A 15305-nucleotide genomic window follows, 5' to 3' on the forward strand; every position below is an offset into this window, starting at 1 on the left:
CCGGCATCTATAATTTCCTCTGGGTGATAGTAGTATTAGGGCATTGACTGTGCTGCTTCACGTTATCCTAATGTGGCTAATAGAAAACCCCTTTTGGAGGGGGATCAGTGGTCTGACTTGGCAACCCACCCAAAGGGGCAGTGGTGGAGATGAGGGAAAGGCTAGCCAATGTCCCTTTGAAGAATTCAGGAAGAGAGTGGCATCCCGACCAGCTTTTTTTCAGAAGCCAGCAATGTTGAGTGGCTGGGGGAAGGAGGATGTAGGCATAAATCTCGCAAGAATAGCTAGCTGTTCCTGTGAATTTGTCAGCATTTTTAGTTTAGTTCACATTCATCGGATGTGAATTTGGATCTGCCAGGGATGGGATAAAAATACAAACCCTGAGTTCTTACTCAGGCTGACCTGGCAACATCCACATGCCAATCTCTAGTAATGCATTAATTAGTTAGTTAATATAAAGCACTTTGAAAATGGTAAAGTACTACTAAGTATTAATGTATACTAGTTTATTTACTAATAAAGAACAGGAGTACTTGTGGCACCTTAGAGACTAACAAATTTATTTGAGCATAAGCTTTCGTGGGCTACAGCCCACTTCATCGGATGCATAGAATGGAACATATAGTAAGGATATATATATATATACATATACAGAGAACATGAAAAGGTGGGAGTTGTCCTACCAACTCTAAGAGGCTAATTAATTAAGAGAAAAAACTTTTGTAGTGATAATCAAGATAGCCCATTACAGGCAGCTTGACAAGAAGGTATGAGGATACTTAACACCGGGAAATAGATTCAATGTGTGTAATGGCTCAGCCATTCCCAGTTGCAGAGATATAGGAAGAAGGGAACACACATCAGGGCCCAAATGGGGCTCTGGGTGATCACTACTTCCCACACCCAACACAGATGTAATGAGGTTAAGTGGTGTCCGTATAAAGAAATGAAAACTACTGATTATTCCTCAAGAAAGGCTTTTAATGACTTACGGCTATAAATGCAACACAGAAGACAAGCACAAGTACAAGTAAACTTTTACTACTATTTTTAATACTGCAGCATTAATATAATCTGAGATCAAATTTCCCTAAACAAGCGGTGACCCAAGTTTGGGAAACATTGCTGTATAGGATGTTGATCAGGTGGTTTCGCAGTTTCTTTGAGAGTGTGTGGCACAGTCTCTCAGCATAGTCTGTGTGATATGTAGATTGTAATGGATTTTTTACCTTTAGTCCTTTTGGTATGATGTCCATCTGTTTGCATTTGGAAAGGAAGATGATGTCTGTCTGTATTTGTAAGAGTTTTTTCATGATGGATTTCCACTCCATATGGCTAAATGCAGTGCCTTGCTACTCTGAAACCAGTTTATTTACTGTTTTTGTAGGCCTTGCTGAAATGCCACGTATGGTGACAATTAATGTAAAGCAAATTAATGATTGGCTTTAATTGATTTGAACTGCTATGATTTGAACTGCTACAAAAAGGTTGTAGAGCAGTTTTTAAACTAGGAGATGGGGGAAAGCCAACTGTTGCAGAGGAGTATGTGGATCGGACAGAGACTTCTCTTAGGGGAGACTCGAATGATAGAGAATCTCCAGGTTATAGTCAGGAGCAGAGGATGGAAGAGGATAAAGTAGGGGCCAGATCAGATGATAAACAGTCACATAAAAAAGAATCTGACACATCAGAAAAGGGCAGACAAATAAACAGTGACAAGTTTTTAAAGTGCTTGTACACAAATGCTAGAAGTTTAAATAATAAGATGGGTGAACTAGAGTGCCTTGTGATAAAGGAGGATATTGATATAATAGGCATCACAGAAACCTGGTGGACTGAGAGCAATCAATGGGACACAATCATTCTGGGGTACAAAATATATCGGAAGGACAGAACAGGTCGTGCGGGGGGGAGGGGGGCGGATGGCATTATATATGAAAGAAAATGTACAATCAAATGAAGTAAAAATCCACATGTTCCATAGACTCTCTATGGATAGAAATGTCATGCTCTAATAAAAATATAACATTAGAGATCTATTATCGACCACCTGACCAGGACGGTGGTAGTGATGATGAAATGCTAAGGGAAATTAGAGAGGCTATCAAAATTAATAACTCAATAATAGTGGGTGATTTAAATTATCCCCATATTGACTGGGAACATTTCACTTCAGGACGAAATGCAGAGATAAAATTTCTCGATACTTTAAATGACTGCTTCATGGAGCAGCTGGTACGGGAACCCACAAAGGGGGAGGCAACTCTAGATTTAGTCCTGAGTGGAGTGCAGGAGCTGGTCCAAAAGGTAACTATAGCAGGACCGCTTGGAAATAGTGACCATAATACAAGATCATTCAACATCCCTGTGGTGGGAAGAACATCTCAACAGCCCAACACTGTGGCATTTAATTTCAAAAGGGGGAACTATGCAAAAATGAGGGGGTTAGTTAAACAGAAGTTAAAAGGTACAGTGACTAAAGTGAAATCCCTGCAAGCTGCATGGGCGCTTTTTAAAGACACCATAATAGAGGCCCAACTTCAATGTATACCCCAAATTAAGAAACACAGTAAAAGAACTATAAAAGAGCCACCGTGGCTTAACAACCATGTAAAAGAAGCAGTAAGAGATAAAAAGACTTCCTTTAAAAAGTGGAAGTCAAATCCTAGTGAGGCAAATAGAAAGGAGCATAAACACAGCCAAATTAAGTGCAAGAATGTAATAAGAAAAACCAAAGAGGAGTTTGAAGAATGGCTAGCCAAAAACTCCAAAGGTAATAACAAAATGTTTTTTAAGTACATCAGAAGCAGGAAGCCTGCTAAACAACCAGTGGGGCCCCTTGATGATCGAGATACAAAAGGAGCGCTTAAAGACGATAAAGTCATTGTGGAGAAACTAAATGGATTCTTTGCTGCAGTCTTCACGGCTGAGGATGTTAGGGAGATTCCCAAACCTGAGCTGGCTTTTGTAGGTGACAAATCTGAGGAACTGTCACGGATTGAAGTGTCACGAGAGGAGGTTCTGGAATTAATTGATAAACTTAACATTAACAAGTCACCGGGACCAGATGGCATTCACCCAAGAGTTCTGAAAGAACTCAAATGTGAAGTTGCGGAACTGTTAACTAAGGTTTGTAACCTGTCCTTTAAATCGGCTTCTGTACCCAATGACTGGAAGTTAGCTAATGTAATGCCAATATTTAAAAAGGGCTCTAGAGGTGATCCCGGCAATTACAGACTGGTAAGTCTAACATCTGTACCAGGCAAATCAGTCGAAACAATAGTTAAGAATAAAATTGTCCGACACATAGAAAAACATAAACTGTTGAGCAATAGTCAACATGGTTTCTGTAAAGGGAAATCGTGTCTTACTAATCTATTAGAATTCTTTAAAAGGGTCAACAAACAAGTGGACAAGGGGGATCCAGTGGACATAGTGTACTTAGATTTCCATAAAGGTCCCTCACCAAAGGCTCTTTGTAAATTAAGCTGCCATGGGATAAAAGGGAAGGTCCTTTCATGGATTGAGAACTGGTTAAAAGACAGGGAACAAAGGGTAGGAATTAATGGTAAATTCTCAGAATGGAGAGGGGTAACTAGTGGTGCTCCCCAAGGGTCAGTCCTTGGACCGATCCTATTCAACTTATTCATAAATGATCTGGAGAAAGGGGTAAACAGTGAGGTGGCAAAGTTTGCAGATGATACTAAACTGCTAAAGATAGTTAAGACCAAAGCAGACTGTGAAGAACTTCAAAAAGATCTCACAAAACTAAGTAATTGGGCAACAAAATGGCAAATGAAATTTAACGTGGATAAATGTAAAGTAATGCACATTGGAAAAAATAACCCCAACTATACATACAATATGATGGGGGCTAATTTAGCTACAACAAGTCAGGAAAAAGATCTTGGAGTCATCGTGGATAGTTCTCTGCAAATGTCCACGCAGTGTGCAGTGGCGATCAAAAAAGCAAACAGGATGTTAGGAATCATTAAAAAGGGGATAGAGAATAAGACTGAGAATATATTATTGCCCTTATATAAATCGAATACTGCGTACAGATGTGGTCTCCTCATCTCAAAGATATACTGGCACTAGAAAAGGTTCAGAAAAGGGCAACTAAAATGATTAAGGGTTTGGAACGGGTCCCATATGAGGAGAGATTAAAGAGGCTAGGACTCTTCAGCTTGGAAAAGAGGAGACTAAGAGGGGATATGATAGAGATATATAAAATCATGAGTGATGTAGAGAAAGTGGATAAGGAAAAGTTATTTACTTATTCCCATAATACAAGAACTAGGGGTCATCAAATGAAATTAATAGGCAGCAGGTTTAAAACAAATAAAAGGAAGTTCTTCTTCACGCAGCGCACAGTCAACTTGTGGAACTCCTTACCTGAGGAGGTTATGAAGGCTAGGACTATCACAGTTTAAAAGAGAACTGGATAAATTCATGGTGGTTAAGTCCATTAATGGCTATTAGCCAGGACAGGTAAGGAATGGTGTTCCTAGCCTCTGTCTGTCAGAGGGTGGAGATGGATGGCAGGAGAGAGATCACTTGATCATTGCCTGTCAGGTTTACTCCCTCTGGGGCACCTGGCATTGGCCTGTTGGTAGACAGGATACTGGGCTAGATGGACCTTTGGTCTGACCCGGTATGGCCTTTCTTATGTTCTTATGTTATGTTCTTATATCATGCTTGAGTTTTTTATGTTGGGAGGAGGTGTAAAAAAGTCTCATATTAAATTTCGGCATGAAGACATTAAAAGTGTAGGCCCAAAGTAGCAGTCCAGATATGCTAACCTCCAGCAACCTTGTGTTTGATATTCACCAAGCAGAAGTGGTGTATCGCTTAGCAAGCTGTTAATTTGCATTTTTATGTTCGTTTTTATAGAATTTTCCCCACATTTTCAGTTGCACTTTTCAGTTAAAATATCTGCAAAATCTGAACCCCTTTGAACGTACTTTTCTGCTCTTGCAATCTGCCAGTGTAGCTTTTCTCCTCTGTTGTCACAGTTATTCATGATACTGCATTGGAGAACTTGTTATAGAAATGAATTCCAAAGTGCTGCAACTATAAAATGTTAATATTGAAGCAGATCTTTCAGTTGCCTTTGCAAATATGCAGATAATGACACTCTTAGTTGCAAAAGATTCCTCTGTTTAGCTATGACTTTACAAGAAGTGCTTTAGTGGGGAACAAAAAGATAACCAAGCCCTCAAATTGTTCTTTACTCTTGAACAATAGGGCAGGAAGAGAAAAATATTTTCTTGCACAATTTGTGCAATCGAAATATTATGGAGTAAGAGTGAAATAAAATTGAAGTTGAATTATGAGGACCTTATTTAGGCAAAATGCTGGAGTAAGGACCTCAAGATTTGAGCCAATATAAATAAAATGTAAAAATCTGTCTAAGTGCAAAGTAAGTTGGTGAATTTCTTTGGTAACATTTCCATACAGTACCACCATACACTTGCTACTGTATGTCCAAAAAATGTGTTTGGTACTCCTGATGTTTCATTTGATATATCCCCCAAAGCCACTTACATTTATTCAGAAAGTTCAGTAGGAAAAGTTATTACCATTCTCTTCTCACCATTCATACTTCCCCTTCTTTGCTCCGACCATTGTATCTTTCACTCCAGACATACAGGCAAATGCCATGTTCTGGAGCGGTTAGAAGTGCTCTGTAGGGATGTGATTATTGTTCCTGCGGTGTCTGTTCACAGTGGGTCCAATGCAAGCCATATTGAGGTCAATGTAAAGACTCCCTTTGACTTCACTGGGAGTTGGATACAGTCCCATATCATTAGTGAGAGAGATCACAGATCACTTCAGAGTTATGCAGAATCAGAATTTTGGCTATTCCAGAGTTTAGCCCCAAGGAAGCCTTGACTACTGAAAAAATCCACTTAAAATAAAATACCTTTGCATGTTTCTTAAATTGATATTAAAGAGACACTTCCATTTGAGTCCTGCTATTTTCCTTTTGATTACATATGAGTGTCTGGAATCAGAATACCCCAGAAGAATATTACCTTTGTTTAGAAATAGATACTTCCTATCTCCTGTGTGATAAATCTAGAGAATATTTGCCAGGGAAATTGGTCTAGTGAGAAAGCCTAATGCAGTCATATTAATGGAAAAAAGTATTTTTTTACATTAAAATTTAAATATTTACTATTGGGCTTCATTCCTTGGTAATTTCTCCCCTTTTGCCTAAAAACAAAACATTTAAACTTTTAGTATGAGAACCATGGGGTGGCTATGGGAGGAAAGAATTGCATTCATACCCGTTAAAATGTTTGAAAAATAAATGACTGTTGAGAGAACAGAATGCTCTCTACTTTTCCGGAAAGGACAAGAAAAACAATTCCAAGGAGGCCCTAAGACAGTCCTGAAATGTGTTTTGTACAGTGGTTGGAAATCTTGTAAATGCTATTGCTGAGGAACAATAGGACATTATAACCTGTGTGGTGGCAGAAATAGTAAGTGTAGAGCTTAAAGGAGAAAATACTGTTAAAAGTTTACAGTGTCTGGGGTCTGTTTGGCTTCAGGGCAATGAAATTTTCATGATCAACATTAGGAATTGTGGCGCATCCTTAGTATTCACAAACACTGCTCAAGGATAGATCGATACAGTTTGAGAGATAAGCCAAGTGATCTCGAGGGCACCCACTCTAGGCTCCCGACTCCTCAGCTGTCACCTCTCTTGGGCAGAGACCTTTGTCTCTCTCCCTCCTGACTGGGGTTTTTTCAGGCTGCACAGTTCCCCAGCAAGCCAGACAGCCTAAATGCCCAGCGTCTGCACTTCTGTTTTTTTTCTCCTGAGGTATGAACAGCATAAATGCCTGCACTTATAAATTATCACACGGCCCTTTCTAAGCAAGCACATTTATTCTTAAGGTGAAAGCCTTACGGAGAAAATATATTAAAAACAATCAAAGAATGTATATGTATGCTAATAAGCTTACCAGAGGTCACTGCCAACTCCAACAAGGGCTCTGGCAGGTGTTCAGTCCTTCAGACCCCCCTCAAGGTTCTGTGGTTACAAGCTCATAACAGCTTTTGCTCAGAACAAGCCCACATATGCATAGGTTAGCCTTTCCTTTATACAGCTTGGGTCTTTGATCTTCAGAGACAGTAAACAATCCGTCAGACATTGATTCTCTCCTCAGGGCGTAGCTTCAAAAGGTTGGGTCTGGAGGTGGGAATTTGCATTTTCCTCCCTCCAGGTGTTTCCTAGGAAACCCATATAACTTTGTCCCAGTATTTCCTTCTTGTTTGGCACATTGTTTAAAATAGTCCTTTGAAGCTCATAACACTTCCCAGGGTTTAACTTGGCTACATTTCCCCTTAGAGAAATTATATACAGTCCCACAATAGTACATAAACTTTGCATTTGTAATACAATGGACTCCACAGCTATTTAAATATAATTGAATAACATCTACCAAAGGTACTGCACAGCCACGGCCTCTCTTAGAAGCCTATTCCAGAGTGTAACTAACCTTCAGTCTTCTTTTCTAAGATTAACACACTCAGCATTGGGCGGCAGATATAATAGGCCAGGGAAGGCTCTGCTTCCCTGGTTGCAGGTTTGGTGGGGGAAATGTTTGCTTTTTATTATGCCCCATGCAGGTTCTGGGGCGGCTGAGGAGGTAGAATGTGCTATTCAGTTTCCTGGGTGCATTAGTAGTCTCCCAGGACTCCTGGGACGCTGAGTAACACATACTGCCTCCTCAGCCACCCCAGAACCTGCATGGGGCATAGCAAAAGCTCAGGCTCTTCTTCCGGAAGAGAGAAGAAGAGAAGAGCTTTTGAATTTTCGCAGGGCAACTTGGGGTCTGCGGAGGGGAGGTGTGGCTGAGGGGACTCCGGCCAGCCCGGGGCTCCTCCGAGCAGGTGGGGGGCTTGTGGCTCCGGCTGGCCCGGGGCTCCTCTGGCTGCACGGGGGAGGGTGGGCAGAGGGTCTCAGGGCTCCAACTGCATATGGGGGAGGGGATCTCGGGCTGCAAGGGGGTCTGAGACTCCGGCCGCGTAGGGAGTACAGGGAGTCTCGGGATCTGGCTGCGGGGTGTGTGTGCAGGGGGTATCTGGGCTCCGGCCATGGAGAGGGGACGGGGTCTTGGGCTACGAGGTGGGCAAGGATCTCAGGGCTTGGGCTGTGGGGTGGAGGCAGGGGGTCTCGGGACTCCAGCCATGGGGGGAGGGGCGGACGGAAGTGGCAGAGCCAGGGGCTAGCCTCCCTGAAGTGGGGCTCCACCTGCTGCCCATGACGCTCATTTTTTTAACCTTTTCTCATAGGTTAGGTTTTCTAAACCTTTTATCCTTTTGTTGCCATCCCCTAGATTCTCTCCAGTTTATCCACATCTTTCCTGAAGGGTGGCATCCAGAATTGGACACAGCACTCCAGCTGAGGCCTCACCGGTGCCAAGCAGAGTGGAACAATTACCTCCTGTGTCTTACATATGACACTCCTGTTAATATATCCCAGAATGATAATAGCCTTTTTCACACCTGCATCACATGGTTTACTCATATTCGGTTTGTGATCAAAAACAGCCTCAGATCCTTTTCAGCAGTACTACTACCTAGCCTGTTATTCCTCATTTTGTAGTTGTGCATGCGATTTTTCCTTCCTATATGTCGTACTGTGCACTTGTCTTTATTGAATTTCATCTTGTTGATTTCAGACCAACTCTCTAATTTGTCAAGGTCATTTTGAGTTCTAATCTTATGTCATCCATCCCTGCCCCCCCTTCCGCCAGCTTGGTATCATCAGCAAATTTTGTAAATATACTTTTCACTCCTTTATCCAAGTCATTAATGGAAATATTGAATAGTACTGGATCGAGGACTAACTGCTGTGAGACCCCACTACATATGCCCTCCCAGTTAGACAGTGAACCACTGATAACTAATCGGAATAAAATTTTTCAACTGGTTGTGCACCCACTTTATAGTAATTTCAGTTAGACCACAGTTCCCTAGTTTGCTTCTAAGAATGTCATCTGGGACTTTGTCAAAACCCTTACTAAAATCAAGATATACCACATCTACTGCTTCCCCCCATCCACTAAGCCAATAAACTGCCAAAGAAGGAAATAAGGTTGGTTTGGCATGATTTGTTCTTCACAAATCCATGCTGGCTATTCCTTAGAACCCTATTGTCTTCTTGGTGCATATAACTGGCTTATTTCATCATTTTTTCCAGGATCTTTCCAGTATTGAAGTCAGGTTGACTGGTCTATAATTTCCTGGGTCCTCTTTGTTTCCCTTCTCCAGTCTTCTGAGACATCACCTGTCCTCCAGGAGTGCTCACAGATAGTTGCTAACAATTCCAAGATTGCTTCAGCTAGCTCCTTAAGTATCCTAGGGTGAATTTCATCAGACGCTGCTGGCTTGAATGCATTTAATGTCTCTAAATATTCTCTAATCTGGTCTTTCCCTGTCTTGGCTTGCATTTCTCCCCCCTTGCTGTCAATATTAATTGAGTATCTGGTCACAATTAACCTTTTAATGAAGACTGAAGCAAAAGGCAGTGAAGGCATAGCCAGAGTAAGGATGGATACTGAATGTCCCTAAAGGTGATCCTCTACATCATACATGTTGGCTGAATGATGTGGGGAGAAGCTTACATAGTCATTGCTTGTGCTGGCACTGCTCCTGCTGTATGTTCTTTGAGTAGATGAAGGATTTCAGTCTCCAGGGCTGTTAGCCTGGCACCTTTCACAATGAAGAGATTTACGCCCTGGCGTTCACTTGCACTTTCATACTAGTAAGGAGAAAAGCAAAGGGATAAAAAGGAACTTGAGGAAGTTTTGTCCCTAAGCTTTACAGAATTTGAGGCATAGATCTTCCATTGTTAGAAGAACCTGCCTTGGTGAAAAAGTAAAGCGTAGGCAGACTCCTGGGTAAGCCCCATTGATTAGTGAGAAAATCTTTATCTTCCTTTGGCACACTGCCACAGTTGAGATCAGCAGAGGCACTTGAGTAGGAGCTGCCTCAGTATAAATGAGAGGAGGCTGCTGGCAGGATGTTCTCTGTCAGAGATCCTTGATTTTGGAACTCACTCCCCCTGCGAGGTCTGCAGAGGTGATATGTGTTAAGTTTCCAGGCATACTGCAAACACCATCTTTCCAATGTTGTTAGTGCTATATTTGTGGGTGGTAGCAAGAGTTTGCAGGAGCAAGTCTTTGAGGAGGATGGAATATGTAGAGATCCTTCATGTACACTCTTGACTGAATTGTGTCCCTAGAAGTGTGTGTACGTCTGCTCTGGATATCAATGGGAATTGCATGTACCTTCATGAGAGTAGAATTTAGCTCTAACTAGTCTAATCTTAATTTGATGAGTGGGGCTTTAGTGGCACAACCCTCAATAACATTACTGGAAGCTATGTATATATAGATAGATAAGTTCTGATATCATTATCTATTTATCTATGAACTTTAAGATTACAAAGTCAAGCACTGAAAAATTAGGATAAACCAAAATTAAGACTGCCTTACTGAGTGTATGCATTGTGACACAGTCTTAAAATACATGATCACATATTAATTTTTCTTCAGAATTCCTGCATCATTCAGGGGAAATCATCTATTTCTTTGTAGTAAAACAGAATTTAGAAAACTAGAACCCCGTGATCTACACCTTCACACTAAATTGAAGAAGTTTTAGAAACTTACTAAAATGATACGTAACAGTTGCAAAACAATAGGGGCATCTGGGAGTTCAATGTGGAGACAGCGAGTTCGTGCTCATAACTAGCTAGGAGACTGGCAGTTGGGAAGGTGAGTAAAGGAATAACTTTACGGGGCTGAACAGGATTCGTGGAGATTATCGACTACGCTACCTCTTTAAAAATTGATACCATTTTACGTCATGCAAGTCTGAAACCTGGTGGTCTAAAATGTATCTTGTACAATTAATCATTCACTAGTTATAGTTATTAAGCCAGCACTATATTGTGTGATTCAGCAAGAGAATGAGAATGGCGCATCCACTATTATAGCCCCTGCCTGAAACTAAATTCGTTTTCAGTAATTGTAATAGCTGCCATTATAGCAGTATTGTACAATGAAAGAGAAAAGTAAGCACTGATTACATGACAGTTTTTGTTGTGCTTTTTCAGAGTGCAAATTCACCTGCACCAGTGGTAAATGCTTGTATCTTGGTTCGCTGATTTGTAACCAACAGAATGACTGTGGGGATAACAGCGATGAGGAGAACTGTCTACTTGTAACAGAGCATCCACCTCCAGGCATCTTCAGCTGTAAGTACTTAACTTACCTTTTGTGTGTGTCTGTTGTGCACACTGTCACTTCAGAATTTACTTTTATGGTTGACAATTTGGTTTACAGTATGTTTTGGAAAGGTGCTGGGTGAAACGGGAATTAAAGGTTGTTTTTCTTCACCAGCAGTAATTTGTAATTTGCTTTCTCTAAGCAATAGCTTCCTTCAGCCAGGAAGTTTCTAACTCTGGGGAAGTGATAGCATTTTTTTTTCAGTACTGCAGCTATTCTCATGATGATGAGCTCTTATGGGACATACAAAGTTATTGCCAGTTGTTGAGAAAGTTTGTTTCGAAAATATACAATCTACATTCATTTATTTTAACACATTCCTAGAAAAATGAAATGTTATGTCAATTTCCAGAGCTTAATTTGGCTGCATGTAGAAATTGTGTTTTATGCAATAGTTGTCCGTTAAATGAGTTTATTTTTATTCTAAAAGCAGTGCCTGCTTTCTGACAAGAGTGAGTCTATGTGCGTGTTTGTGTGTCCGTGTAAAATATTTTAATTTTCTATTCTTTGAAATACAATAATCTCTTTGCACAGAATGATAGAAGTTTATTGGCATCTGTGTATATTTCACATTGACCGGTGCACACTTTAAGATGTGTTCTTATATCTTAATGCTTTTTCATAATTTGGACATTGAAAATTATTTGGCTGTAAATCTGTTGTGCATACAGAGACGTACCATTTTCAACACCCATTACAGAAAGCTTCCTATACCCCAGTGGAATGGGTCAGCTAGCACATTTTCTTAATAGTTTGGTTCTGTTATACAGTACTGGTTAAGCCATTTCAACTCAGGTTGAGAGGATGGATTAGGGACAGCCATTTTCAATCATTTTATTAAACAAACAACTTGTTGTATTATGAGGTTGTCAATTTTAATTGTTGTAAGGCCTCCTGCAACCCAGGATGGGAGCTTGTTAGTAGAGGAACATCTGCTTTAAATCAAAAGAATAAATAAAAAGATATATGGGAAAATAATAGTCTCAATGGCGAACCAAGGAGAAAAAAGATAAAAGCCAACAGTCAAAATAGTAGTTATAAACAATGCTCAAACTAATTGGGGTATTTGTCACTTACTGGCCATTAAATATGCTCTTATATGATACAAATTAGTACCAGTGGTGTTACGTAACAGAAGATTATTCTGAATAAGGCAATAGATCTAGTAGTCTGTTAGCTTTCCAGCTTAGGAAACTAGCTTTCTAAAATAGTTGTTAAAGTGAAGTCCACAGGCTCTAAAGAGATGACATTTTGAATTAAGGGAGTTTGGGCATGTTTTTGCACAGTGTTTTTAATAGGAACCCCTATGAGATGTTGTGTGGGCTTGAAATGACCCAACAGCTAATATTTCTAGTGGCCCCCATATCAGTGACTGAATGGTAATAAAAGTAACACCACTGCTCACCAGAGGTGTTTTCAAATAGAGATTTATACCATTAGTATCACTATGTCACCTGTATTGTAGGATATTTTGGTTGATATACACCACCTTCCATAGAATACACAGGAAATATCACTGAAACAATATGTAAATATGTTGGAAATCTTTGTCTGGGTTTAAGTTCCAGCAGGATTGACCTCCTCTTTTTCTCTTGGAGTCACTTTATCTTTAGGTGGTGTCGCCTGGCACTAAAAAGTGCTAATGACTTCCCACTGCTATATTATATTTAAAAGTGACTCATCTCTTTTTGTTTTGACTTTTTCTTTCCCTACAAACTATGTTTATCTGACTTCACAATAATGCAAAATTAACACTGCTATGAATGTTCTGCTTGAATTTGTTTAAACACGCAGTACCTTGATAACAGTAATCCATGTTAGGATGTGCATTCCTTGGCTCCTGGTGAATTTCTCATTCACTTGTATGTCAATAGTCAAGCACTGAACACACTGTTTTTGCTTATTGCTTGATCTAGTTAAGTTATGTCAAAAGTGATAGAATGATTTGTGGTGTACCTGATGCCTGGACTCAGTGATGGCAGAAAAGATTGTGCTTGAACATTTTTAATAGGATAAAACTGCTACCACGACCTGATGCCATGATGAACTCTACTGATTTGGCCTTTCCAAAGATACTGTTACTGACCTTTTTTTCGTGGTCACCCACAGTACCGAGAATAAATGAGGGCAAAATGGCAAAGACAGTGCTTTTAAGAACGAGCATCCAAGGAAAATTAAACATGCCAGTACTAACCAGGACATTTGCTGCAGCATATAGGGAGCCCAGCAAACAGTTACCTACTTAACTCTGCATGAGTCATCCCACTTCAATGGGACAACTCACATATGAAAAGTTAAGCAAATATGTAAGTGTTTGCAGGATGTGGCCTGATCCATTTTCCTCTGCTGATTTACAGGAAGAGTCTCTCTCCCTCTTGAGGGGTTTGCCCCTGTACAGCGGTGAGAGATTATAGGCCAATTAGGTCATATGTATACTAGAAAAAAATGTGTGTTTGCTAACACGAGTTAAAATCCTAGTGCAGACAAGAAAAGTTGTAGTATTAATGCATGTTAGTTGGTGCAGGTAAATTTTAACTAGCAAATATATTCAAACTGCACCTTGCCTTGTCTACACTAGGATTTTAACATATATTAGTTAATGTGTGTTAAAATCCACTTTTTCTCCTAGTTAAAACAAGGCTTTAGTGTGTGGTGAATGACTCTGTCCAACCAGCCTCCTAGAAAGCAGCCTCTGTCAACTTGAGGCAGCACAATTTATCATTTGTATTATTACTAACAGTAGTAGTACTTATTTAGTACTCTGGTAATAGAGCACTTATCACATAGCAGCTATGTGCCTATTTAGAGGTCTAGCATACAGTAATTACAGAAAACTGTGATAGGAAAAAAAAGAAACAAAAGCTCAACTAAACTTGCATTGGATAAGAATGCAAACGCAGAGTTTTCACCATTGCAGTCCTGGGCTCAGTAGTGACTTGACATGCCTTGCAAAGTTCCTGTATGCTTACTTGTGAGAGACCTGTAAAATTAGGACTGTCTGAGGAATTCAACAACATGCCTCATTCTACCAGGGCACAGTTCATTTGTCCTAGTTTTTTCCAGTGTTTGTGCAGCAAGTGATTCCCCTACCTTAGACTGCCCAGGCTTCTAGGAAGCAATTAGATTTTGAAAGTGGCATAAGGAATGGAAAGTTTAAGGCTGCTGTCTCTTTGCAGCACACAGTACTGCAGCCAAGAGTAACTGAGAAGCATTGCATCTTCTAGAAATGCTGGAAATCTAATTCTTAGTTTGTCTGGTTGACTGTATAGCCTGTTTTCAGTGAAACTGGTTGTGTGAAGTGTTCTGTGTGTACACATGGGCATGCTATTTAAACAAAATACTGACTTGTGTGAAAATGAGATGAACTATAAAATGAGGCAGAATGCATCTCTCATGTCACATGAAATTTATGTACACATCAGGTGGTAAACTGTCAGCATTAATGAGGTTGACACTTAACTACAGTTTGGGGTAGTAATGTCAGGGTTTACTATGGAATCTTTATTTTCCTTGGTGAGGTAAATAAATATTACTTCCCCACACCTTTTGTGACAGCTGTGTACCTTGTAAAAATCTATAGGGGGGTTGAAGAATGATTCTGCTTTATAAACAAGAAACTCAAACAAAGGAAAATATTTTGTTTAATAACAAAATAGAGAGGTTCAAAAAAGCCTTTTGCAAGGCTCTCTTACTGTGTCACTGAATTTGTGCAGATAAAAACAGCCTCTCAGATTTACATTTTGATTGTGTTTCTGCTTTCATGTGTGCCGGGCTGTCCCACTTCAGGTGAAATTTATCCATTTCTTTAAATATTTAGCAGTCTAGCGTAGATGTTAATGAAAGTCTGGCACTGCTATTTTGAGAATTGCAACAATGATAGTAATTTTCAGTGTCAGATTACTGCTTTGCAGAGGGGAAGGGAGATGGGAGGAGGAGAGAGAAAAAAGATTGTTTCACTTCTAATAGAGTTTGCCATCAGCCTGGCTGTGCCAGACA

The 15305-nt window shown here is 40.2% G+C and overlaps 1 protein-coding gene across 5 annotated transcripts in view; it reads left to right on the top strand.

Annotated features, from left to right (window-relative positions):
• The window catches only part of LDLRAD4 (low density lipoprotein receptor class A domain containing 4), a 436744-nt gene that overhangs the window by 218575 nt on the left and 202864 nt on the right, over nucleotides 1–15305 (top strand). For all 5 annotated transcript variants that reach the window (XM_054017887.1, XM_054017885.1, XM_054017890.1 and 2 more), the window contains one exon: nucleotides 11138–11278. In XM_054017887.1, coding sequence (XP_053873862.1) covers nucleotides 11138–11278 — 141 coding nt within the window. The remainder of the gene's footprint in view (nucleotides 1–11137; nucleotides 11279–15305) is intronic.

Source organism: Malaclemys terrapin, chromosome 2, assembly GCF_027887155.1.
Source record: "Malaclemys terrapin pileata isolate rMalTer1 chromosome 2, rMalTer1.hap1, whole genome shotgun sequence".
In the NCBI taxonomy this organism is placed as follows: Eukaryota; Metazoa; Chordata; order Testudines; family Emydidae; genus Malaclemys; species Malaclemys terrapin.